This window comes from Corvus moneduloides, chromosome 24 (assembly GCF_009650955.1).
Source record: "Corvus moneduloides isolate bCorMon1 chromosome 24, bCorMon1.pri, whole genome shotgun sequence".
Classification (NCBI taxonomy): Eukaryota; Metazoa; Chordata; class Aves; order Passeriformes; family Corvidae; genus Corvus; species Corvus moneduloides.
Window position 1 is genome coordinate 3318427 of NC_045499.1, and position 27532 is coordinate 3345958.

General features: G+C 50.9%; 1 protein-coding gene across 1 annotated transcript in view; it reads left to right on the forward strand.

Moving 5' to 3' along the window:
* The first annotated feature begins 6304 nt into the window (after positions 1-6304).
* The window catches only part of SYT6 (synaptotagmin 6), a 34875-nt gene continuing 13647 nt past the window's right edge, over positions 6305-27532 (forward strand). Inside the window, exons 1-2 of the mRNA XM_032132893.1 lie at positions 6305-6775; positions 25282-25615. Coding sequence (XP_031988784.1) covers positions 6622-6775; positions 25282-25615 — 488 coding nt within the window. The 5' untranslated portion in view covers positions 6305-6621. The remainder of the gene's footprint in view (positions 6776-25281; positions 25616-27532) is intronic.

Here is a 27532-nt window from a genome sequence, read left to right on the forward strand (position 1 = left end):
TTGTCACCTGTGGAAGGAGATTATTAAGTAGTGAAGTGATTGACAAGGGCTTTCTCTTTTTTCTCTTTATTAATAGGAGTATTGCAAATGCTGCTCTGGGCTCCCAGGGGAGCTCCCTGCAGAGGATGCTCTGAGGGTGAGCTGGATGTGTAAACAGCTCCTCGATGCAGATCCACACGTCTCTAATCAGGGAAAAACACTTGGACTGTGGGCTGTGGGTGTTGTCAAAGAGGTTTGGGATGGCTGAACGGGATGAGCTGGGAATGGCTGTGAGCCACACCACATTCCCAAGGGCTGGAAAGTGCCTGGGAGAGTAGGAGAGGGGATAAGGAGACTTGGCCCAAGACTTGGCCCCTTTAGGGTGTTGGATGGGAAGCACCAGCCCAAGGAATGCAGTTCCTGCACATCCATGCTGCTCTCTGGAGGCTGCTGGGGCACGTTAATCAAAGAGCTCTCTGGTTTCTTTTCACATGTTAATATCCTCCTGAAATAAAAACATTACTGCATCTTCTCTCCGAGGCACAATTGTGCACCATAGGTTTTGTTTTCCCTGTTACAAAATACTGCTATTTTTATTACTTGCATTTCCACTGGGAGGGATAAAAGTAACCAGAATACAGCAAATACTTTGTTAGCACACTGAGGGGGGGAAAAAACCAACTTATAACTCCTTATTTCCCATTACAGACAGCAACTTCTAGCAGGGCTTCCAGAGGGTTGAGATTAAGTATATTCTGCTTTGCTTTTTGGTTTCCATGAAAACACCTGTGGTTTAAAGCCTGGGTTAACTCCAAGGAGTGTTGGGGCTTGGGACCTCCTACCCTCTCTGCCAGGTGTTACTGGAAGGTGGCTACAGATGGATGTGTTCGATCTCTCACTGTGCAGACACATGGAACTTTTCCAGGGCCTTTTATCCACCTCTCTCTTCTTTCCTGATGGAAATGGTGCTGAGCTAAAGCCATATGCTGTGCGGACTGGGGATGTTTCAAGTCTAAAGACCCCTCATTTCATGGCTGCTGGAGCTGGGAATCAATGGCCAAAGCCTTGTCCTACTCTGCAAACCCTTAATGCCACCTGGAGCCTGCTGGGATTCAATGTCAAAGGGCTCCTCCTGCTTCCCTGAGCTGCAGTGGCTGAGGAGAATGTGAGAGCAAAGGCTTCCAGGGAATCTTTAGCACTTTATAACCAGAGACAAGTTTTAATCTCTCTTCTGGGTTCTGACACCAGCACTTTACTGGCCTTCAAAGAAAGTGCAGTCTTTTAAAAATAAATTATGCAGTGATACTGATGAAGGTGTCCGTGGCACAGAAGGCTGAAATGAGACCCTAAAAGCAGCAGTTATTCATCTGCTCTCAGAGAAAGGATGTGTTAATATTGATCATTAACATTTAGGCAAAGGCCAGCTTGAGCCTTCTGGCAGCTCTGGACCAACAGCAGCCACTCTGACCTGGGGGAGGTTGGATTAACTGTTTGAATCAGCCTGAGGAATTGAAATGGGTCTAATCACAGCCTAATGCTCGTCCCAAGTATTTGCTGCCATAATCTTCCGGAAATTTATGTCCTAAATAAGCCCAGCTTGCCAGGCTGACAGAGGCTGACAGCCCTGGGTGGCATCAGGATGCCAAATCATGGAATCATGCAATACCCTGAGCTGGAAGGGACCCAAAAAGGATCATCCAGTCCAACCCCTGGCCCTGCACAGACCCCCCAACAATCCCACCCTGGACATCCCTGGCAGTGCTGTCCAAACGCTCCTGGAGCTCTGGCAGCCCTGGGGCCGTGCCCATTCCCTGGGGAGCCTGGGCAGTGCCCAGCACCCTCGGGGGGAAGAACCTTTCCCAGTATCCAACCTAAACTCCCCTGGCCCAGCTCCAACCCTTCCCTTTGGTCCTTGGGCAGGTACCTCAGTGGGGCAAGGCTCTCACTTCATTCATTTTATTGAGGTTGTGCCTCGTGTTAAAGGCAGCTGTGGGAGGTCGGAGTTCCCTGAGCTCTCTTGACAATGGCTTTGAGCACAGCTCATCCTTCACTTCCCCAAACCCAGATCAGCTGATAGCAGCCATCTGATGCTGCCAGAGCAGAGATGGCTTTTTAGAGCTTCCAGCCCTGCCAAATCAGGCTCCGACTCTTCACCGTGAGCATATGGAATTCCAGGTCAATAAAATGTATTTCAGAAGCCTCATCACCAGGAAAGAGCTTTTAGTGTTAGTCCTGCCTCTGGGACTCTTCCTGCCTGGATGCACGCAGCTCCAAAGCCGCCTGGCTCCGGGTCCAGCTTTGTGTGCAACACAGCATATTCCAAGATGCCTCTTGGAATCGGAGCTTTTCAGGACACAAAGCCACATTTCCTTGCCCTGAATCCACTGAAGCCAGCCCTGCACAGAATGCCTTGCTGGCACTGCAGGACAGGAGCTGGCAGCAGGGACTGCCACCCCCCACCACTGTGGCCTTTGGGCTGAGCAGTTTCCTCCCAGGCTGTGCCCAGGAGGGGAGTGTGTAATTTATCTTTAAACTTCTCATCTCGGAGTGTGCTTGTGGTGCAGTCCAGGGATTTTCATTTTAGGGTACAAATTCTGCATGATCCTTCCTTCCTTCCCTTCCTTCCCTTCCTTCCCTTCCTTCCTATTCAAGGAGTGGAGCATCTAGAATTGAAACCCCAAGTTTCCACAGGGACTGAACAGCCAGGAGAGACTCAGAACACACAAGGAGGGAACCAGCATCTCCTTTCTATTTCTGCTGTTGCTCCGTGCTGCAGATTTGACACTTGGCACAGAGTAATTGCTTTTTAAACTGACTGTATTGGGCTTAAACTAATTCTTACCTCCCTGTCTCCATAGGATAAGGTGCTCTCCTCCTCTGTGCAGGCAGGGGTGAGGTGAGGATTTTGGGATTCTTGCTGTTCATACACCTACAGCCACCCTGTGTGGAGGGGCACAGCAATGCACGTTGTGTTTATCCACAGATGACTCGGCGCCGTTGCCAAAGGATCCAGATCCGCGTCATTTTTCCTGGCAAGAAGCTCTGAATCCTTTGTGAGCTGTTTCCAATTATTATATTAACTGGGAAAGTAAACAATGCCACGCTATTAGATAGAGCTGGCATAAATAAATGCTGCTGCTCCCTCTCCAGACTTGATTATTATTAAGAAATAAAAATATCAGCTTCAAATAGATCCTAATGCGGATTAAATGAACAGCATGTTCTGTCTCAGCTGGACAAATATATTTGTGATTCCAACTTAGGAGCACACATTCATGGAATCATGGAATGGTTTGGGTTGGAAGGGATCTCAGAGTTCATCCCATTCCAGCTCCTGCCACGGGCAGGGACACCTTCCCCTGTCCCAGGTTGCTCCAAACCCTGATGTAAATCCCCTCCAATGGGTATGTCTAGAGCACACCACCCTCATTAATCCAATTGCAGTGTGCTACAAAACTTCCCAGTTCCTCAAATGTTTGTGCAATGTTGTCTCTGGTGCTTGGCTTCTGCTTTACTGCAGGGAAAATGATCCTCTTTCGTCCCTCTCAGGTTTTAGGAATTTTCCCACTCCCTGCCTTGCTCACTGAGCAGCCTCGAGCTGCCACAAGCTGCAGTTTTCCTTCTTTCCTTGCAGTTTTCATTCATTTTGTGCTCTTGTCCACAGGGATTATTTCAGAGGTAATTCAAGAGCTGCTGTGTTGCCTGTAACTCATTTCTTTGTGGAGACTGTTGAGCCACTTTCCCCCAAAGTTTATTCCACTTCCAGCCCTTCTGGGGTAGCTGCTGTTTTACTGTTGGCTCTGCCTCTCCAAGTGTGACATCAGGGCACTGGACAGGAGCAGGGAGGAGATAAACGCTGCCCAGTGAGGGAAAGGCATCCACGCTTCCCTAAATGCCAAGGGATGCAGCTGCAGGGAAAAGCTCTGCCAGACTCGGGAAGAGAGGGTGGATGTGGATGGGACAACACCGAGCCCCTGCAGAGACCATCAGCTCTGCCAGGCCCCTGGGATTTGGGGAATTGTCTCTCCTTCTCATCCTGGGAGGTGGAAACACAGCTTTGGGAGCAGTTTGGCCTCCAAGTACCAACTCAGTCTGAAGCAGCTGGGAAAAGGAAGCTCTGGCCAGCCCAGGGGCTCTGCTGGGCTGCCCTGTGGGGTGGAGGGAGCTGCAGGGTCTGGGAAGGGGGTCCAGCTTCTCCAGGGCTTTTCCTGGGCTGCTCCATGGGGCAAAGTGGGAACTTCTCAGCAGGACATGAGAGGGAAAATCTGTATCCCAACTGCTCGGTGTGGGTGTGGGTGTGGGAGAGGGGAATTGGGAACCAGAGCTGCTGCTTTTGGATTTTCAGCTCCCACCTGGCTCCTTTCCAGCCTTCTGTGTTGGACAATAAAGAGCCTGTATGACATAAATTCAAAGGTACAAGGCGTAGAAAAAGTCTGGTTTTTGTTCTGAAGGAATGTTTGTTGAGATTATGGATGCTAATACCAGGATCTACTGTTATTGGTATCCAACAAGCCTGGAACCCTCTGATATGTAAATCGAGGCAAATATTTGACCCAAGGTGACTTTAAATATAAAAGTTCTTGGTATTACCTTTGTAATAAAATTAGCCCTTTTTCCCCCCACATAATTGAATTTTATTATTGATTTCTGTGTTACAAGCTCTCAATTGGGCATTAACCTTTTTCAAAGAGTTTAGCTGGGATGGCTTTTTATCTGTTGAAATCTCTTTAAGATAAATTCAAATTTCCAATGCAACACTTGACTGATATATTCCAGGAACTCCTGTCTTGGTGCCAGTTTTGATGGCTCAGTCAGAAACTGTTGCTGTGCTGGAGACATGATGTGATGCCTGGGGCTCGCTTGCATCCCCTTGGGTCCAAATCCTTTGGTTTTGGGACTCTGGGACACAAATGCCCCAGGGGAGCCAGTGAAAGGAGGAGCAGAGAAGAGGAGCTGTTCCCTCCCCAGCTCCTGCTCTTCTTGCCAAGCAGATGTTCTATGGACCCAAATCTCAGGTTTGAGGCATAATTTGAGCCTCAAGTTTCCTAAAAAAAATAAACGGGTGGGTGGGCTTAGGGAGTTTGTCATCTGAATGTGATGCAAGCTCTACCCGACCTTGAGCTCTGGGAAAGTACTGGGAATTGAGCTCTGGGAAATTAATTGGGTTTAGCTCCCATGTCTGGATCTCTCCCCAGCAAACACAGAGCTTTGGGGCTGCTGGTGTTGGCTTGCAGGTGACAAACACCTTCAGGAACAGCTCTCAGCGTGCAGTTCTGCCTCAGCCCGTTGGCAGCAGCAGCTTATGGAGCACTGGCCGGGCCGCGGGGGTGTCTCATTAAAAGTCTCTTTGTGACCAGTTGCTGGGTTAATAAAAGGTTGCGCTCACGTTGTCGTGGCAACAGAAGTTTTTGGGAGGAGCAGAGCTCGGCGGGGAAGTTGCTGTGCCAGACGCAGGTGCCATGTGGGGACAGCACCGTGGCAGGAGGGACGTGCTGGTGACGTGTCCAGAACACGCTGGTGTGACCAAGGAGGGACCAGGGTGGCCAAAAGGGCCCTGGGCAGCTTCCCACGGGGGTTGGGCAATGCCTTTGTGCTCCTCAGGTGCCAACCAGAGTCACACGGAGTCACCAGCCCAGCAGCTGGAGGAATTATCCAGCCTGGGAATGGGGCATGGAGCTGATTCTGTGCTCAGGGGAGCCTCGTGCTGCGCTGGGTGCTGGGTCACCCCTGGGACACTCGTGGTGAGACAGCTCCCAGTGCTCCAGCAGGTGATTAACAGGGAACATAAACACGGTCTAAGCACACCCTGCTGTGATGTGGGGCTGAGGGACCTGTGCAGCCCCAGCCCTGGCTCTCCACAACGCTCATTAGGTTTGTACAAGCTGCAAGAAGCCATCCTGCTGTACATAATTTTAACTGCCTGCTCCACAATTGCTGCTCGGGCCGTGCCTGTCAGATACATGCTCTGTCGCGTGGCATGACCTGCCTGCTAAATTGCAAAGGGAATAAAAAAATACGGCAGAAAGTAAAAGAAAAAATCTAATTATGAACTAGAATGGTGTTCTCAATCTCTGTTGCCATCTGCAGCCTGGTGTGTTAGGACCAGCACAAACAAATCAATAAAGCCTGCAGCTTCTCTTATGCTGCCTTTGGCAGTTGTAAGTAGTTCGTGCCGTGTTTGTGGGAGCACTCTGGTTCCTCCTCTCTGCTGATGTGCTGTCCTCAGCCAGGAGGTTTCACCACTCATTTTTTTTTGCAAAATCCAGGGTCGGGACCTGGAACTCCGCACCCGGAGAGATGGCAGCAGTGAAAGGGTTAAAAGGAATTATCTGGGCTGCAGCTTTAATACGTCTCGTGTGGAGGGCACGAAACTGAGTTTGGTAGGAGGTTCTTTGTCTGGAGCAGCCTTGGCAGTAAACAGAGCTGTGATCTCAGAGGCAATGAGGCACCGGGAGCGCCGGGGGCTGGACACTCCGGCTCTGAGCAGGGGCCGTGGGGCATCTCCGGGTGTCCCGGCAGGTGCTGCCATGCCAGAGGGTGGAACTGGAGTGAAGCTGCTCCTGTGATGAGCCCCAAGCCCACCCTCTGCTCCTAGTCTGAGTTTCCTAGAGAGCAGCGGGAGCGGAGGATGCGGAGAGGGCGATGAGCGGTCCCAGGGAGGACGGCCGCTGTCGCAGGGCCATCAGCATCCTCACCGAGCTGTGCCAGAGGAAAAGCCTGCCCAGCCTGGACCTGGACACCTGCAGGGAATTCCTCCTGCTGCCTTCTGACCAGAGCCTGATTATCTCCGAGCCAGGTACGGCCCCTGCTCCCGTCTGCTGAAGGGTGCTCGTGGAAGGCAGGAGGGCCATCCAGCCCCTACAGGGGGAGGAAAATGTTTGGGACCCCCGAGTTAGACCCAGGGGTTGGTCCTGGCACCCCTCTGGGGGGGTCCCTTCCCTTTCCACGTGTTCCATGGTGAAGTTTTGGGTGCAAGTCCTGCCTCACCTGTTGATGTGGAAGGGGATGGCTGCATGGGGGGACAGCTGGGATGTTCTGGGCTGCTTCACGAGCTAAAGTTCCTGGGAAAGTTCCTTTTTCAAAAACACAGATTCCTGTCCTGTGTAAAACAAAAACCAAAGCAACAAAAAGCAGTGAAGAGCCTCGTTAAGCAACTGGGGTGGCAGGAACTGATTGGTGCTATCCTGGTTTGAGAAATGGCGGGATCCGCAGGGATTGCATGGATTTCTGCTCACCACGAAGGGATCTTGCTGAGCTTTCATGTGCGTGTTTTACTTTCCCTAAGAAGTGCTTGAGTTGTCCCGGTCAGGTTGTAGAGCCAGGGAGGGACTCTGGTGTGTCAGGGATGAGTCAGGAGCAGGAATTCTGCTCCAGGAGCAAAGGGGCAGCTCCGTGTTGCAAAATGAGGCATTTTCCCTACACTTTTTCTCACAGCTACTCGCTCCAGAGAGGTCTCCTGCTGTCACTTCAGAAGACATTGGCAGGGACAGCTGGAACCCCAGGCTCGTGTGCTGAGAAGCAAAACCCCAGATCGCATAGTTTTTAGAATTATTGGTAGCCTGTTGTAAGTTGCTTGTGTATTCCAACATTTTCATAAGCGGCTCCTTCCAAGGGTCCTGTAGGCAATGATCTGTAAACCCAATGTAAACCCAGCGCTTTCTACAGCTCGAGTTTTCACAAACTTTTCTCCTCTGCTGAGCACATTGTGCAGAGACCCTGTGCAGCACAGCTGCCCATCAATCCCTGTCCAAGGATTTCTGTGTCACCTTCCCTCCCTTTCTCCTGCCCCTCTCTGCCAGGATCTCGTGCTGGGGTGCAGCTGGCACCCAGGGCACAGGGCACCAGGATTATGCCAGCCCTTGGTTTGCACTGGCGCTTCCAGCACTGCTTTGCTGATACATCCAGCCAAACACCTTCCTGTCACATCCCTCTTTGCCTGTAACTTAATTCTCTTCTTAAAATGAATTTGTTTTATACCTGCCTGTTCTGGAGGCCTCTTACCACAGCTGGTTGTGTCCTTACACGTCACACCCCCTGCAGCAGTTTTCTCTATTGCAAGTAGAGCAAACAGCTTGCAAACTTACTGCATCACTTCGGAACTCTTTACCTTGCACCAAAAATTAACGTTTTCCTGACTCTGCAGCAGAAATCCTCTGCACTGCTCTTGTTCTGTCCACCCTGATGTGACAGATCTGCATTTGTCTGTGCAGCCTGTCCAGGACCTCGTGTTCAGGTCGGGATCACATCATCATCATCTGCCCTTAGCATCACAAATGTTTTGTGCTCTGAGCTGTGGTTTGAGTGTCAGCCTCGGTGCCGCGGGCGAGCTGTGCCGGGCTGGCTGCACAAACAGCCAGGGCTGCTGTCTCTGCTCCGCACGGCTGGGCCCATTTTTATGTCTAGACAGCACTGAGGACACAGTTTGGGCCCGACATATACGAATATTTCTCAGTCCTTGGCTGTAAAGCTGCTCCAGCAAGGGGAAAAAATTCTGTTTGCATCAAGTGTTAACTAACACAGCTCCAGAGACATGATGCTTTTCCCATCAGTGCTGGATGTTTATCTAATTATCTGCACTGATGCTTTGTCCATTTTATCCTGAAGTCTCATGTTGAGCAGGTTTGCTCTCGGCCGCCTGCGGTCCCGTGTTCAGACGCAGCCAGCCCATCCTCACCAAGGCAGGCAGAGGGAAGGTGGGGCTGTGTGAAGATGAGCAGATGGCAGCAGGCAGGTGCCGTGTCAGAAGCAGGGCAGAGGAGCCCTGGCTCCTGCTGGAGTGTCCCCGTGTGGGCAGCACAGCCTCAGCAGCCACACGCCAAATTAGTTGGAGTCAAACTGGCCTTATTTGTCATCATCATGTGGAGTCTCCGGCGTCTCGGGCAGTTTGTTGCCTCCTGGATAAATCTATTAACTACTGGCTGGATCAGCCTGGCTTGTGGAGTGTCCTGCTGAAGTTCAGGTTGAAGGAAGCACTGCCAAAGCTGGAGCCAGGCTGCTCCTGCACAGCTCAGCACAGGGGCAGTTTGGTTTTTTCTGCTGTTTCATGCGTGGATAGGGAGCAGTATCCTCAAGGAATGTGTGGAGTGGCAAGGAAATGAGCCAGGTATCATCAGCCTTCTTGAACTGCATCCAAGAGTGGAAAAAACCTGTGAATGTAAAAATGTTACTGAATAGTTTATATAAGAGTAAGTTTTGATGTGGTGGTCTATTTTTTTTTAAAACCCTTCTGGACTGAGCGGCTGAAAGGGCTGCTGTGGATGAAGTGGATGCACCTCTACTCTCTGGTTATGTAATAGCTGAATCTCCTCCTCACAGCCAACAAGAGCAATCGAGCTGCAGCATTTCTCCTGTGTACACCCAACAAAGGAGGATTGCAGGCGCTGCCGGCGCCTCGCCCGGCAGCCAAATCTGTCAGAAAAATGAGGAGTTTGGCTGGGGAAGGTTTCGGTGCCGCTGCATCAGTGGGGATGAGAGGGGGAGCTCTCCCTGCAGTTGGGCCCGTGGCGGTGCCAGGAATAGAACTGATCTCTTGGCTGGGGGCCCTGAGATGGAGCGAGCTGCAGCATCCTTTTGTTGTGCCTATCTCCAGTCCTCCCCCGTAGCTCCCTCCATCTGATCGCTCTCTTCCCTGCCAGGCCTCAGCTGTCGTGCAGGGATGCTGGGAGTGTCACCCGTGCACGAGCGTGAGCTGTGGGCAGTGACACTGCCTGTGCTGTGGGGACAGCATTTACCACAGGTGATGTCCCTTAAGAGGATGGGCTCGTCCCTTCTGGGCCCTGGAGGAGCAGTGAGAGCTCTTGGATGTAGCTGAGGGAGTTTGTGGCCCAGCTGTACTGAAGGGCAAGGTCCTTGGCTGTGGAGCAGGGGAGTCAGGACCCCACAGGACCATGGGGATAGTGATCTGTCCCCCTTCCCGGCCCCTCTGCCCATGGGAGTGGAGCTGCAACAGGCTCCAGGGTCTTTGGGAAACGCTGCTTGGAGTGGTGCCATGCTGGGCTTCAGTGATCCTGGTGTGTCCCTTCCAGCTCAGGATGCTCTCTGATCCTGTGGTTCCCCACAGCCTGCTCCGAGCTCCCCTGAGCAATCTCTCCCTGCCTGCTGCTGCCCAGGGCTGCTCCGGGGGGATGGAGCCATGGTCCTGGCTGCGGGAAGCTCAGCTGCAGCATCCCTGCATCCCTGGATTCCAGGACTGTGCCGTGCCCTGCGCAGCGCTCACCAGCACGGGTTGAGCTGGGCACTGGTCAGGCTGCTCTCCCTTCGGGCTGAGCTGTGCTGCTGACTCACTCAGTGCTCCCCTGAGCCGGGTCCTGCTCCCTGTGGGTTTGCAGAGGCTGCCAGACAGTCCCAGGAGATCGTGTGGGGGAAAGGGGAAGCTGGACTCATTCTGAAATGATCCTGCAGAGCTCATGAGTGTTACTAAAGAAAGTAGGTTTAGATGGGATATTGGGAAGGGATTCTTCCCTGTGAGGGTGGGCAGGCCCTGGCACAGGGTGCCCAGAGAAGCTGTGGCTGCCCCTGGATCCCTGGCAGTGTCCAAGGCCTGGCTGGACGGGGCTGGGAGCACCCTGGGACAGTGGGAGGTATCACTGCCCATGGCAGGGGTGAAACTGGATGATCTTTAAGCTCCTTCCCACCCAAACCAGTCTGGGATTCCGTGATTCTGTGACTGGAGCCAGCGTCTTGTGACGATGATTTAAAGGACGATGCCTGGGTACAGGAAGGAATTTATCCTGGGATCAAAGCACATCCAGGAGCAAACCTCTGGGTTTGATTTCTACCTTGAGCACTGCTGTGCTGCGACTTTCTTTAAATAACCTAAATTGGGGTTTTTTGCCTTAGTGATCCGTTTGTACAAAGCTTTGGAACCAGGACAGGAAGCAGTGGGGGACGTGCAGAGGGGCTGCAGGTTGTCCCCAGCAGTCCCTGTTGATCTCAGCATGATGAGAACCCTCCTCAAACCCTCCCTCCGTGCACTGATCCACCCCAGCAAAACACTCCTGTGCTTTCCTGCTGCAGGAGGAGAAAACTGGAGTGAGAGGAAGGAACAGGGCAGCTGGGGAAGACACAGAGTCAGAGAGACCTTAAGATATCTGTGTTCCCCAGCACATGGTGTCCTGTGTTCCAAACCCCATAATTCAGAGCACATTTAGTGTTTTGCCCCTTGTGTGAACTGCTGTTTTTGAAGGTCCTGGTGCAGGCGGCACAGCTTGTACAGCACTGAACACCCTCCTGACACTTGGCAAAGACTATGAAAATGCTAAACCAAGCACACAAGTGTTCTTGCTGCGGGCAGAAAAAGGGGGGAATTTCTGGGCAATAACGGATTTTTCATCGCAGGAGTGTTGGTGCAGAAAGATCATTTTTTTATTGAGGAATTGCTTCTGGAGTATTTTCTGGGAAAAAAACCTATCCCTTGATAGATTAGTTTGATTAATGGGACAACTGATGACACCCCCATTCATGGTTATGGGATGCCTTCAGCCACTACCTGTGAAATATGGGCATGTCTTGAATTTACTCACCAGGCATAATAACACACTTTTCTGAATCGCCATTCAAGTGTATTTTAAGTCAATATAACAGTAAAGATGCTCCAAGCCACCCAGGCAAAGCTAATATTAATCACTGAAGCTTGAGTTTCCAGAGGCCAGGCATGTGAGGAGCAGCTCCTTGGGGCAAGTATCTTTTTTAACACAGAGTAATGCACTTGCAAAATGGATCTTGCCTTTCCTCCCAGAGAAGAGCCAGCCAGAGCTACGTGCAGCAGATTTGCTCTTTAGCCTAACTAAACCAGGCTCAGATGCTGGAGGTATCAGGTTCAAACCTTGCTGCCAGAGGAAGGTTTGTTAAACTGTATTGAAATAAGGTTGAAACCTGCAGAGTAAATCGAGGGAAAACGGATTAAACCGCCTGTCTACAGACGTGTCTCTGCTCATGCATTGTGTGCGGATCTGTGGCTCTCCAGCTGCCTCTGGCTATGCTCTGAGATGGTCCTGGTAAATAAAAAGCCCCTCTGGAGCTGTGTGGAGTGTGCGTGTTGGGGAGCCCTGTGAGTACCTACCTCTCTGCATAGGCGCAGCTTTGCAGCCGCCTAATTGCTGCTGGTTGATTCATTCCCGAGGCAGAGCAGAGAGGCTGCTCGTGTTTGTGGATTCGTGCGGACTCGGGAGCCTGTTCCGATGCAGCTGCAGTAGCCTCATGCATAGTCAGGGATCAGCATTCCCAACTCCATAGAAACAGCAGCGGGATCGCTGCCGGTGTTAATTGATGCGCGAGCAGGCGGAGGGCAGCGACCAGGGACCGCGCTGAGGAGCTGCCACCGCTCTGGTAAGTCCACATTTCTGAAGTTACTTTAATAATTCTTCGCCTTTTTTTTCCTCCCCCCCCATAATATGGAGCCGCTTATCCTTAAAAAGCGTTTTGCTTCCTCAAAATGCCTTTGCTGTTGAAACATTTTCCCGGCTCTCAGTATTCTCCCGACGTTGCACTGAGACCCAGCGTGTGCTGGGAGCTGGTTCAAACCAGGGCACAGCCTGGCCCCGATCTTCCCCACTGCTCTGTGGGATGACTCTGGGAAGGTGGTTGGTGTTCCTGTGTTTGCAGGTGTTTGTTGCTCGGCATCCTGGCTGTGCTGGAGTTGCTGCACTCGCCGTGTGCTCCTGGCAGCTGGATCATCTCCCATGTGTGTGCTCATTGTGCAGGGATAAACCAGACCCAGAACGCGGGGTTGTGTCTGATACAATTGTTTTATTTACCTATGACCTCAATTATCCTTGTTTATCATAACTGTTTCTTCTCACTGCTCACATTTCCAGGTACAATCGAATATTCTTTCTCAGGACCCCTGGTTTCCATCTCATCTTGGTTAGGCAGCCTTTTCTGCCCTTAATATTTGCTGTTTCTTTTTCAAAGATGACAATATATATTTTCCCTTCCCATCTGCATGTTGGAAAATCAGGGATCTTGTCTGCGAGTGTTTCCATCCAGCGGACTCCCTGACAGCAATCGCGCTGGCAGTCGATGGGGAGAGATGCAATAAGTCCCTCTGCCATATATTGTCTTTAATTATATTTGTACCTTGCAAAATGGCATCCTGGAGGGTCGGGGAGGGGATTTTTTGGAGTGATTGTCTATTAACTGTACATTTTCCCTGCCTAGGAAAGTTCTCCTGCGGGGAGCCTCGCGTGCGGCGGCGCCGCAGCTGCTGGCTGAGGGTGTCTCTCTGTTTAGTTCAGTTTGTTGTGCTGTAGCAGGTTCACGTTTGACAACATCACAGCAAACTGTGCAGCGAAGCCTGAAGGCAGCATGCCAGGAGCTCCCTTCACACCAGCCCTCTCCAAACTATCCTTAAGGCACACCGCCCTGGACCATTTGGAATAATAATTGCCCAGGAATTCTAGCCCCTGGTGTTGTAATACTCTGATTTTCTGGGCGTTTGTAGCTGCTGCAAAGAAATGAATACAGTTGTGTGGCACAGTGTGAGGTGACACCTCCTCAGTTTCTCTCTCCAGACGCAGCGCTTCATCTCCTGCATGATGGTGAGCTTTTACTCAGAGTTTGATCCCAGCTCTGAATCTGGGCTCTGGTCAAAATGCTCATGCTGAAAGAATCATGAGCTGCAGGGTATGGAGTGGTAGGAGCCACTGGAAAAGGGCATCTCAGAATCCATTTAATCGATGTGTGGGATCAGGCACAGCCTGCACACACCACTGCTGCACAGCAGCACATTGGAGGGGTTAAAGAGCCCTGTCTTTGTTCCAAGCTAATGGAAGCAGCAGCAGCAGCAGCAGCAGCTGATGGCAGGAGCAGAGCCTTGGGGAGGAAGTTCCCTCCTCACTCAGGGCAGCTTGAACAAAGAAATGCTCTGTTCCAAACCTCTGCATTTGGGTGCAGGGTGCCTGTACCAGCCGTGGGCTCCAGGCAGGTGAGTCCTTCCCAGCTGCTCCATCTGAATCCAGCTCTGGATCTGCCAGTGCCGCTCTGCCTGCTGTGTGCTGCTGTTTTCAGTGTGACAAGTTGAGAGGGACAGAGAAAGAGGGACTGGTGTGGGTTTGTGTGGCTGTTTTGGGTCTAGGTGGCTCCAGCTGGCAGCTCGAGGGCACCAGGCTGGGAATCACCAGGCCTGTGCAGCACCTGGAGCCAGGGCAGTTCTGGAAGAATTGTGCATCTCCAGTTTTGGGTTTCCCATGGGGCAGGTCCAGGCAATAAACTCACCCAGAATGTCTCATGGCTCAAGGAGCCCCTTGTGCTGGAGGGGCTCCGTGTCCTGGGCAGGGGGCACTCAGAAAAGCCTCTGGGAAGCTTTTCAGGGCTGCCTTGTCCCATGCTTGGGGTCTTCCTGACTGAGCTTTTTGGGGTCCCCAAACTGTGTCCTCTTGTGGAGCCTGCAGCCCAGGACGGGAGGCTTCCAGCACTGGGATGGGGAGAGACCCTAGCTCTACTCCCTGTCAAGCTTTACCTTGAGATCTTTTCTAGGCAGCCTGATTTTAGTGGTTTTTTGACCCAAAATGGAGTCTGAGAGGGAGACACAGGGAAGCCTTTCCCCACAATTGAATCCCAGTGTAGGAAGTGAGGGGCAGCGAGGTGGCAGCTCCAGGGTAGAGAGTCTGGGCACAGAGGCACTGCTGAGCCCAGCCTTGCTGGTGTCTCACAGTAGACACGGCTCTGATCAAGATTTTGAAAGGAAATTTTAAGTTCCAGGGTTTTTGGTTGCTCAAGGGAGGCAGAGAGATGGTGAAAAGCTTTTACTTGTTCCGTTTGCTTTGCATCCTGAAACGCAGTTGGATTTCTGCATCCCAGAAGTGTCTGGGTTTCTGTGGTTTCCTCTCTGCCTGGCTCTGCTCAGCCCCAGGTCTGGATAAGGGGCTTCCCTCGTGTTGAGCAGCCTCAGCCAGGCTCCCCTGGCACACAGGGCTCAGCTCAGGTGCTGTCTGTGCAGGGCCATATCCCGGGGGCATGAGGATGCTCAGCAGGGATTTAACCCCAGCCCTGGTCGCTGTGTGTGTTCAGCACCACTGAGTTGTTTACAGATGTTGCTACAGCATATTGTGATAAAATGTCATGGGATTAGCACACAGCCCTGTGCCATAATTGCATTCACTGTGGCTTATAATAGTTCATTAGCTTGTCATCAGTTAGGCAGAAAGCAATGACAACTCTTCCTATCACATTTATAATGCTCTAGAGAGCAGCTGATTAAGTCACAAAGTGACATAAAGCACCGGGGAATGTTTCCTTCGGCTTGAAAAAGTTTTTTTTTTCTCTTTTTTTGTCACTTTTGATAACAGAAATGCTGTGTTTCTGACAGCACAAAGCTCCCCTTTGGGTTGCACATGCCAGCAGAAGTTTCAGTGACAAATCTGATCTTGGATGCAGCCTGGAGGGAGAGCCCAAATCGGTCAATAATGGCTGAATACCAACATTTTTTGTCTTCAGGAGCCTGTGATGGGGCTCCTCCAGCCCAGCCACTTTACTGGGGATCAGTTCTTGTCCCTGATGTCTCTCGGCACCGTGTGAAGCCCACAGTCACCAGTGGGGTTTGTGGGGCTTGGTGGGAGAGGGGAGTTTTGTCTCCAGGTCCATCTGGGGAGATGGAGCTGAGGATGGGCTGAGGGCTGTCCATGGGCAGAGTCAAAGTCCGAGCGGGCATCTGGGACATTGGACACTGGGATTTGGTGTTGCAGCCCCGCAGAGATCCAGGCACTGTGGGGTTTCATTGCTGTGTTCTGGCTGCTGCGCTGGAGGTTCCTCCTGCCTGGAGAGCCATGCAGGGCTCGTCAGTTATTCAGGATCTTTTGTGTTCTTTTGGGGTAATTAACTCTTTCTCCATTCTATTTCAGTGAGAAAAGCCCAAGCTCCAGGCCACCAAACTCTCATCTTACCTCACATCCCTTTCTTTGGTGTATTGTGCACTTCCATTTGGTTGGACTTGATGATCTTAGAGGCATTTTCCAACCTTAATGATTCTGTGATTTGTAGGTGTTGATTTTTTTCCTTTTTTTGGTTACGTATACACACAGGGACATGAGTGCCTCAAGGTTGACTCTACACTTGAACATCACCTTTGTGTGTCCCTCTGAATTACTCTGTTCAGATTTCCCTCTGGTTTTTGAAACTCCCCTGGGGGCTGGAGCAGCTCCCACTCCAATGTCTGAGAGCACTTGCCGTCTGTTCCCTGGGTGAAAGAAGGACCAAACCATGAACTGAAGAACACCAGGTGGCAAAGGGTTTGACAGTGTCTCTTCTCTGTGTAATGCACTTGTTTAATCAGCTCTGTCAGACCATGAGCTGTGGCAGTCCCCACGCAGGGACTGGGCACGGGGTGCAGAGAGGATGGGGACAGCATCGCCCACACCTCTGTGCTGCCTCCTCTGGGCCAAGACACAGCAGGAGCTTCAGCTGCAGCCTGGATATGTAGGCAGGAATAAAAACAACTCTCTCTGCTCCTTGCAGGTAGGGCACGATGCAGGTGACAGCTCGGGGGTGTCCCAAGGGCTCATCCTCTCACAGCCGTGAGGTGCTGCAGGCTCCAGCATGACATGGGAAAGCCTTGAGGCTGTGGCTGGGGATGTTATATTCATGGGGATTAATAGAACTTTATTACATGTGCAGATTCATGGTTTAAGTATTTTCTCCTTAATTATAACTTGGAGTTTATAAAATTGGGGAATTTGCAGGTATTGGCGCTAACGAGCTGAGAGCTGCTTTGCAGGACAGCAAATTCTCAGAGAAATCTCTGCTCTCTGTGACCACTGACAGCACCCAAGGGAGCAGCTGGAGCTGTGCCAGGGGAGTTTAGGTTGGATACTGGGAAATGTTCTTCCCCCAGAGGCTGCTGGGCACTGCCCAGGCTCCCCAGGGAATGGGCACAGCCCCGAGGTTGCCAGAGCTCCAGGAGTGTTTGGACAGCGCTGCCAGGGATGCCCAGATTGGGATTGTTGGGGTGTCTGTGCAGGGCCAGGAGCTGGACTGGATGATCCTTTTTGGGTCCCTCCAATTCAGGATATTCCATGATTGTAAATTATGCAACAGCTAAAGGAACAAAACTTTGGATGAAGTTGTCCGTGTCTCGTGTTGCAGTGCATTTCCCAGCTATAGAACCACACCCCCACAAGAAATACAGCAAATGGTGAGCACTGGTGGTGCTCAGTGAAGTGAGTTTCACCTGGATGTGAGGGATGAGGTTGTTGTTTGCTCCTGGGCCATAGATCAGCCACTGAAACACTGGGTCCCTGCGAGGTCTCCCTATGAAGGGTTGTCTCCATCCTTAACGTGCAATAATGAGATGGTTTGAGTTTTATAGTCTTATATAATTACTCTCAAAATAGCTTCTGATTCATCCTCCCCTTTGAAGCTTATAGTTTGCATTCTGATAAGCTCTTGCATGGCAGGAACCCTGTGGTAGCAGCAAATTAATTTTTAAGAAGTTTTTTGCTGTCTGACTGAAACTTTGGCACCAGCAGTTGGAGCATTCCTGTCCTGACCTTCCCAGGATCCTTTTCCTGGCTGCGTGTGTGCAAGAGACAAGGAGGCTCTGTCAGGGTTCCTGGGGAGCCTGTGCTGGCAGGAGGAAGCCGGTGGGAGCTGATAGCGCAGGACTCAGAGTCCGAGGACTGGGGAAGCACAGGAACAGGATAAATCTCATTTTAGCTTCCAGAGAGACTCTGTGGCTGGATGGGGCTTGGAGCAACCTGGGATAGTGGAAGCTGTCCCTGCCCATGGCAGGAGGTGGAAGGAGATGAGCTTTAAAGTCCTTTCCAACCCAAACCATTCCATGATTCCACGATTCTCTGGATGTCTCCTCTCAGAACATCCTCCTCCTGAGCATTCCCACCCTTCTGCTTTGAGAGGGGTGTTTGCCACTGAGCTCTGTGCAATGAGCTGAGTGTGAAAGTGCTCAGCAAACTGTGAGAACTTGTTTTCAATCCACATTCCCTGTGCTGTCCTCTGTGGAATTACTTGTGGTTGATATGGAAAAACAGAACAAGGCTTGGGACGTCCAGAGCAGCTGGGGCTGGCTGCTTTCACCTAGAGAAACCTGTCCTGTGGTGCTGGGAGTGTGCACGAAGTGGGGGGGTCTTTCAGGGTCTCCATGGGTATTTCACACCATTTTGCAGCCCTGGCCAGCTGAGAGGAGCAATCAGTGTTTTTTTACTTTCATTACCAAGAGAAAAACAACCTGGTTTGTGAGCAGGGACAGGACTCAGGGAAGGGCTGGAGCTGTGCCAGGGCAGGGTCAGACTGGAGATCAGGGAAAGGTTCTTTCCCCGAGGGTGCTGGGCACTGCCCAGGCTCCCCAGGGAATGGGCACGGCCCCAGGGCTGCCAGAGCTCCAGGAGCATTTGGACAGCGCTGCCAGGGATGCCCAGGGTGGGATTGTTGGGTGTCTGTGCAGGGCCAGGGGTTGGACTGGCTGATGCCTATGAGTCCCTTCCAGCTCAGGATATTCTATAATTCTGTGATTCTGCTTCTTTCTGGATGGGTCATGGTGCCAAGTACTTCTGTGGCTTCATCTCCCTCTCCCTCAAACTCTCGGGTTCAGCGCTGCCCTGGGCTGGGAGATGGCCCCTGTCCCCTGAGGGAGCCTGACCAGCAGCCCAGCTCCGGCTGCTCTGAGCAGGGTGTCCATGGGTGACACCTGCTCCTGGTGCTGGGATCACTCCCTGGACAGGAGAAGCTGTGAGGGTCTAAAAAACCAAGTGTGTGACCCCCGGACCTGCGGGTGATCGATGGGGTCAGATGTGCTGCTGCGGGAGGGCTCTGCAGCCCTTATCACCTCCCGCAGCATGAGATAACGTCTGAGGGGCAGAGGGAGCTCTGCCCCACCCTGAATTGTGTCTTGAGCTGGCCCTTTAACATCTGCTGAGAGGCTGATGAAATATTTCCCCCTCGCCAGGACCCACCTCTGTGCTGTGTTCGAGCAGCAGCTCCTGCGCTGCCAGGCTGCCTGGGAGAAGTGAATTGACGGCAGCCAGACTTTGAAGTGACAGCTCCTAATGACTCGTCTAGCTCAGGAATATTTCGGGGCATATTCCTGTAGCTCCTGCCTGCCTGGAGAGCACCATCAGCAAATCAAGAACTTGATGAAGTTTCAAATGACAGCCAAATGGCAGCGAGGGGGCCTGAAATGTGACAATAAAGCCATCAGCAGGGGACTGGCACACTGGACACAAGCCCAGCAAAGAGGGGCAATCAGAGAGTGGCGTGCAGTGCTTCGCTGTCACTGCCATGCCCTGTGCAGCCCCCAAGTGCCCACACACTGTGAGCTCTGGAAACACAGAGCCTGCTGCTGCAGGAACTGGGGCTGTGTGGGGTGACAGGGACAGTCTGATCTGTATCATTTGCTCTGCTACCATTCCCAAGGCTGTAGCAGGCTCGGGGAGGGATAAGGAGCTGGCTGAGGTCTGCACGATGCTGCACTGCAGCTCACCTCTCACCCAGAGCAGCATCCCTGGATTTATAAGCCAGCCAGCTTCCTTTCCAGAATCCCTGTGGCAAAGGGCTCTGTTTGCTGCTGCCCTCCGTGGTGGCCCTCAGGTTTTGCTCCGTGCTGTGTCCCCGAAGGGAACATTCCCTCTTGTCTCTGTGGTGCTGCTGGATGCTGATGTGGGGTTCTGATATTTGATTTCTGTTCCATCCAGTCCCTGTTCCTTCCTCCAAAGCCGAGCAGCTTTGCTAAATAAATATCTCCGTAGCTGGGGTTTAATGGAACCCTCCTCCTCCTCCTCTGCAGCTGCTGCCCTGTGCTCCCCCCTGCCCTCCAAAATCCACCACAGCTCCCCGTGCCCAATTTCCAGCCCTCAGCTAATCAGGCTCACATTGCCGATGCTTCTCAATAGAGAGAAAATGAGATCAGCAGTTGGTGGGTGCCTCACGTGGTCTGTTGTAGCCCCAGAGCTGCCTGCTCTCCTCCAGCAACACCTCTTGTAGTAATCCATCACTTGAGTGTGTGCTCCCTGCAAAGCCCTACAGAAACAGAGCAATATATTCTCACAAACACTCCTGCAAGAGAAAAATGTAGCTGAAAATGGACAGAGAAGCCTGGAAGTATCTGCTGGGGTGGTGTGAGCTTGGTGTGTGCCACTGGGGAACCAGTCACACAGCCAGTGTGAGTGAGGTGATCACCATCACCTCCTGCTCTGGGCTCTGCCACCTCCTGGAGCTGCCCTTCCAGGAGCTTGCGCTGTGGGAGGATGTTCCATGCTCCAAGCTGTAGCTCAGAGTAGCCAGGAGTGGCTTTTACAGCTGAAGGGATCCCAGCAGGGAGCAAAGCAGCCTGAGCTCTCCCTGATGCCCAGATTTTCCATGAACCACCAAAGAACTTAGGAGGAAGAACCTCTCACAGGGAGGATGATGCTGGGCTCTTGGCAGGGTCAGGCTGGTGGCTGTGTCTGGGTCTGTGCCTGAGCATGGAGCTGTGGGACCAAGCAAGCTGTGGTGGCAGAAGGTGGGGTCAGAGTGTCCCCACTGCCTTGGTCAGGGGCTCCAGGGCCTGAGGAGATGTCTGTGCCCTCACAGGTGACAAGAGAGGAAGGGGACAGCCAGGTCCTGGGGGCTGGTGGCATCACCCTTGTCCCACACTGCACCTCACTGGGTATTTCCAGCCTCTTGAACTTCCACTTGTGCCAGTCCAACTTTGTTTAAAAGCAACAGGTAGCTGGAATGACTAATGGCTGCTGGAGTGCTGAGAGAGCCATCAAACATGTTTTGTTTTCTCTGTGGGGAGTGGGTGGAAGGAAAGCTAAATTACATCTTTGGGATATTAAATACAACTCTTCACATTAAACTCAGAGTTATCCATGAATCTCTTTAATGACAGTGCAAGCCACTTCACAGCAGTAAAAGTCAATGTTGCCACAATTAGACCACTATTGTCTTGCAGTTAATAGACTGCTCTAATCATGACTTTGTCATATTATTAATCGTTTTCTGGTTGGACTTTGCTAATTATCCCCTTTGGTAACTCAGTTTGGGCATTAGGAAGTCAGCAGGGACATCAAGCTGAAAGGCAGTTCAACCGTATCTCTTCCTTAGCTCCCATCCAGGATGAAACGAAAAGGGGGGGCTGTGCTGAGGAGCTGCTCTACGAGTTCATGGGTACCGTGGTGGGAAGGGCTGGACCAGCCAAGGAGTGTTTGCCCCTTCCTCAGTTTAGCTTTACAGTTTTAAACTGCCCCACTCTTTCTTTGTCCTGCCCTGGGCCGTTTGTCTTTTATTAAAGGCAGTAGGAAGTAGTGACTCTGGAGTTGTTGCAGTTTTGAGCTTTTTGGTGAGGTTTAATAGCAACGGGTTTGGGTGTTAAAAACCAGTAAAAACACAAACCAAGAAGTCAAGTCAAAGGAGAAATGGAATGGGTTTGGAGAGAATCCAGTCTCGTTTGTGCTCTTGGAGTCCCCATTGCTGTTGGCTTCAGGTCCTTTCTGTGGTGTTTTGGTAACAAGGGGGTTATAAAATAAGTATATAATAAATATATAAGCTCGGTGGCTTACCCTTAACATATCAGCTCAAGCAGGTAGATCATAGAATCACAGAATCACAGAATGTTGAGGGGTTGGAATGGACCCAAATCCCTGCCATGGGAAGGGACACCTCCCACTAGACCAGGTTGCTCAAGGTCTTGGCCTGGCTTTGAGCACTTCCAGGGGTGGATCCTGTCAGTGGCCATGTCCATATTTTCCCTGATCCTTGTTCTCCCCTCCTTCCTCGTTACTCAGGCGGGAGCTCTGTCACTGCTGCCCTGCAGCCAAAAACATTTTCCAGCCGAGGGTTCCTCTGGGAAGCAGCGCTCACTCCCGGGGGGAGCCAGGCTGGAAAACAGCCGTGTTAATTTGTGTTTGCAACCTCCTTCTTTTAGGCTTTATCTTTTCAATTACAAGTTGTAATAAGACCGATTTTCCAGTTTCTCCCGTGTCTCCTGTGGGAGCCGGGCGAGGATGAGGGAGCAGCACTGAGTTTGGCAGGACCGGGGTGAGGAATGGCTGGAGCTGCTCTGCACTTGTACCACACCACTCTCCTGATAATGAAGTGACAAATAACTGTTCATGTTTTAGAGGGGAATAGAATAGAAACACAGCTCCTGTCGTGTTTTGCCTCGGGTGGGACATTTCTCTGTGAGCAGTTGGGATCTGAGCTGTTCCTGCATTAGACAGAGCCTTTCCTCACTGCTGGATGCTGGCACACCCCTCCTTTCCCTCTTTTCCTCTCACCTTGGATCCAAACCTTGCAAAAGGGGGATAATATCAACCAAGGAACTCATTCTTCCCCTGGGCTGAGGTGTCCTTTTGGGGGAACTGGCCTTACCTCCACCCATGCCAGGAATACCAAAGCAGCCTCTGGCCCCGGGGCATTTTCTGTTAGATGAGGAATTATCTTGTTTTTACAGTTTCTTGTAAGTTAAAGGACATTTAAAGCACAGCATTTTCAATACCAGGTATTTTTAAGAAAGTAAATGGTATTTTCAAATTCCTAAGAGAAAGCTCATTAAATCAATGAAGGTCAACTCTGTCCAATTGATATTTAAGTTTAATAAGTCATGAAGAAGTCTTGGAGAATTCAATGTCATCTTCAAACAACCCAATATTCTAAGCAGGCAGATGCTTAAAAACTGTCTGTAAAATCCTGATCCCTTCCACTAGTGCTTTGTGTCAGCTGTCAGAGGAAGGAGTAGGAGGTCATGCATAAAAGTATCTGTGAGTCCTGTCAGATACATTATGAATGCCAGCCCTGCAAGGAATGACAGGAGCCAGGATCTTTCTCAAGCTGGCAACAGGTTTTCTGAAAGGATAATAGATTATTTCTGATGGTTTCCATTAATGAGCCTGGTGTGCTGGCAGAGCCATGCAGCCTATAAAACTCCTTGGAATGGGTGGAAATATATTTTAAAAAGTCTTCTTTGTCATGCAGCAATTCCCAGCGGTGAGAGATTCTGCATTGCAATGATTTCCTTTGTACCAACACAGAGGTATTTGCAAAAAAAGTCCAGGTTCTTGAGTTTTCTTATGAATGTTTGACACTGAGTTTCCTGGGCACAATTCCAAGATTTAACTCAAAGTATAGGGAAGTGGAACCTCTGTGCTCTCAGCTTTGGTGAGAATACATTTAGGCAAATCTCTAAGGAAGTTCTGCTGCTGACTGGTACAACCTTATTTATTATTGAATAAGATGGGACCTGTTTATTCACCCCAGCAGCGATCTGTGTTTCCACCTCGGAGCTACAACAGAAGATAAATGACCTGCACAGGAGGCTGGGAAGGAAAAGAGAAGTTGCAAAAACCTCTGGGTGATGTTTATCCTTCCCATCTGCACCTTCCAGCCCTTCCCTTCGAGTCAAAAACCCCGTGGGCAGCCAGGGAGCTTTACCTGGAGCTCCTGCTGGATTTGCTGGGCTCAATGATTTTGTGGGAAAGCAGTGCCTTTCCTCCAGGGTGTGAGGAACAGCAGATGGCTTCCCAGGCTTCTTCGGGTGTGGATGTCACATTTTGTGTCTGATGCTGCCTGGAGATTTCACTTACAGGAGCTGGTGTGAGAATCCCAAATTTGCACTGGCTGCTGCATTCCCAGAGAGACCCGAGAGAAAGTTGATGGTACAAATGTGCTCCTGAACACTTTGCTGTCATGGTTCACCAATGGTGGGTGGGGGGTTTGTTGTTTTGTTGTGGTTGTGGAGGTTTTTTTCAGTAATTTTGAAATTCAGCTCTTTATTCAAGATAAAAACTTAGTCTTTCCTCATACTTCACAGATTTTTCTCAGCCTTAACATCAAGGCAAGGTTAGATGGGGGTCTGACCAACCTGGGATAGTGGAATCTGTCCCTGCCCATGGCAGGAGGTGGGATGAGATGATTTTCAAGGTTCCATCCAACCCAAACCATCTTGTGATTCTATAATTAAATGTCTTATTACAGCTTTATAAAACTATAGGGAACAGAAGGTGTTTTATGGCTCCTGTTTAAGGTAAAGCACATCAGGAATCACTTTCAGAGCAGTTGGGATGGAGCACAGAGGGGAGTTCCCAGCTCAGAAATGCACTGGGCACCCACCCTGTTCCTTGGGGCTCAGGCAGGGAATTCAGTGTGGTCACACAGAACATTTATGGTCCAAGAATAGACATAGATAGGGTGGGTAAGAGGTTATGCTTGTTCCATATGAACTTTTGGGGTGTTTGGTGTTTTTTTGCTTGTCTGTCCTGTCCTGCACTTGGGTAATTTAAGGAGTGTGGCTTTACTGGGTACTACAAATAACAAAGCAATCAAGGAATTGTCCATGAGCTCAAAGCAACCCGTGATGGAATTGTCCATAGTCCTGACACTGCAGACTTACCTCCAGAACAAAACCTGGCTCCACAATCAGGGACTGGTATTCCTTGGGATCCTGAGCTCTCGGAGTTTTGGTCTGGATGGCAATCTGGGAATTAATACACTGTAGGAAAGGAAGCAAAAATAGCCAATGTTTTCTCTTTGTGCAGTGTGCTGTGAATCATTTCACAGCCTAGATGAAGTATGTATATATATATATATATATATATATGTATATTTATACACACAGACATGTATATATATCTCTTCCATTTTCCTGATTCATCAGCCACACGTACGGAAGCTCTTTCCTCTCCAGAAAAAAAGACTGAAATACACAACACATGAGGTAAAAGTGTCTCAGAGCATCAGAGCACACACGCAGCTCAAGTGCTGTTCAGACTGAGGAAGATTGTGTAGTACTTTCTGTACAAACTCCTGCTATGTTTGGTTTCTCTGCATCAGCAGCTTGTGATTATTTTTTCCTTGGTGCTGCTATTTACTTTTTATTCCCTATGGGCACATCTGGACAAGATGTGAGCGCTGATAGTACAACAACAATCCACTTCCAGGATCCTGGTAGATGGATTTTTTCATTACTGTGCCTGAGCAGCTGTGACATGAAGCAGAAAGGCACTTTCTGTGGTACAGCACCCGAGCTTGTTTCTGTCGTGGAATTGTACAGATCTTCTTGATTTCAGACTCAGCAGTTTGCTGATGCCGCAGAACAAACCAAGGATGGTATTTTATAGCCAGTTTAAGCACCAGGGTGTAAAACATCACAGCTCTGCCCATATGGAGATACCCATTTCTCCGCAGGTGTGTCCCGAGCCTGTCAGGGGCTGCTCATTTGGGCTTGGCTCTGGCTTGAAGAATCTGCTAAGAATTCTCCATTAGTTGTGATTTAAGTCAGTTTGGACCATTTCTCCCTTTCGCTTATGATTTTCTCACCATCTGTCTTGTCTTTTCTTCTTTCCCATCCCTCCCTGTCGCTGTCCTTCTCTCCCTCAGAGCTCTCCGTCAGCCTCCTTGCAGTGATAGTTATTGTGTGTGGCCTGGCCCTGGTGGCAGTGTTTGTGTTTCTCTTTTGGAAGCTGTGCTGGGTTCCCTGGAGGAACAAGGCCCTTTCCTCCCACCTGGCCGTGCTGCGGAGCGAGGCAGGAGACAAGGACAGCATGGCAGACAAGCTCAAGGACACGGGGGCCATCAGCTTTCTGGAGGCAGCTGTGAAGATCAGCCACACCTCCCCAGACATCCCTGCAGAGGTCCAGATGTCCATGAAGGATCACATCATGCGGCGCACGCGGATCCAGAGGCAAACCACGGAGCCGGCGTCTTCCACCAGGTGAGGGCTGGGATGGGATGCTCAGCCTGGAGGAGCCTGAGGTTGGAGCTCATTGGGGGCTGCAGCTCCTCCCAAGGGGCAGCTCTGAGCTCTGCTCTCTGTGACAGTGACAGAACCTGAAGGAGCAGCTGGAGCTGGGCCAAAGGGAAGGTTTAAGTTGGATACTGGGAAAGGTTCTTCCCCCAGAGGCTGCTGGGCACTGCCCAGGCTCCCCAGGGAATGGGCACGGCCCCAGGGCTGCCAGAGCTCCAGGAGCGTTTGGACAGCGCTGCCAGGGGTGCCCAGATTGGGATTGTTGGGGTGTCTGTGCAGGGCCAGGGGCTGGACTGGATGATCCTTGTGGGTCCCTTCAGCTCAGGATACTCCATGATTCCATGATTCTGCTGGGTGGGGATGCTCAGGAATGGCAGGAATGGGGTGCTCAGCAGGGGCGAAGCTCTGTGAGCAGCTGGAGATGTGGGAAGATTGTTGGATGGAGTCTGAGGCTCAGATACCATAGGGGAGACTAAGGAGAGCACCTACACACCAGATTACTGTCCAAAGCTTGGCCATCAACCAATGAATGTGTTAAGACTGGTTTACCATGGCCCTTTTAAAAAATTCGGGATTCAGGTCCTATTACTGCGACTTGACCTCATTGTGTCAAGTCACCCGCATGCTTTGGCCACTTTAATTTTGTTCTAACATGAGAGGCAGGCTGAAGTATCAATGATGTACCCTGTCAGACAGAATTAGACCTTTTGGCTCTCTCTTGCTGTTGTGGCTCCTGGCAGAAACAATTAGATCAGCACAATTGATGGATCGCTCACTGCACAAGCCCAGAACCAGCTGCGCACGGTGCTTGTGCTCAGATGGGGACAGAGACATCAGCATCCTCCTCAGGAAGTCAGGGAAAGGCTGTGTGAACCTTGGGACACCTTCTCAGCATGGATACAGAGGAGAAATTTAGATTAGATGTTAGAAAGGGGTTCTTTACTCGGAGTGGAGTGAGGCCCTGGCACAGGGTGCCCAGAGCAGCTGTGGCTGCCCCATCCCAGGAAGTGTCCAAGGCCAGGCTGGAGCAACCTGGGATAGTGGAAGGTGTCCCTGCCCATGGCAGGGGGTGGAATGAGGTGAGCTTTAAAGTTCCTTTCCAACACAAACCATTCTGTGATCCTGTGAAATGCAGCATCTCTCCTTGACACAGAAGGCGGTGAAACGGGGACAGGGAAGAGGGATCACAGGGTCCTGGCTGTGCCCCAGAACTTCTGTTTGCCTCACTGGCCGTGTCTGGGATGTGCACAGGAGTGTGACAGGGAAATCAGGCACTGCTCAGAAAATTGGCTGCACTTTTGCAGGATTAGTGAGGCACCGATGGCAGCCCCCTGTTTGAAGGAGCTGAGTTAAACCAGCACGGCGCCACCTGCATTTGTGAGCCACACTCTTTTATTTATCCTTGCTGCTTTTGGACAGCTGATTCCCTCTCTGCATGCACACGCTCCTTCTGCTTTTATTACACCTTTCCAACAGAGGAGGAAAAAACCCTCAGCCTGTCTGAATTAGGACAAACAAAGTGTGACTTGGCTGTACGTGGGCAGGTTTCAAACCCACTTTCTCCTTGGCAGGTTCCTCTGATTCACAGCCCAGCCTAACCCCGTCCAAAATACCTCTGAGGAACCTGCCAAAGTCTCCAAGCACCATGTATCACTGAAAGCTAATATTCTGGCTGTAGAGTTCTTAGTTTGGTTGAATAACTCTATAAAGTGCTCTTGTAAACACCAGATAATCTGGAATAATGCCCTGAGTCCACAGAAAGCTTTTATGCTTTGTTCAGATAAAGCTCTGCTTACACACAGCTTGTGCTGGAGGAGAGCTCAAGGCAAGAGACGCTTCCCGACGAGGCTGTGCCTCCCTCCCTGTCAACAATTATCTATCAGT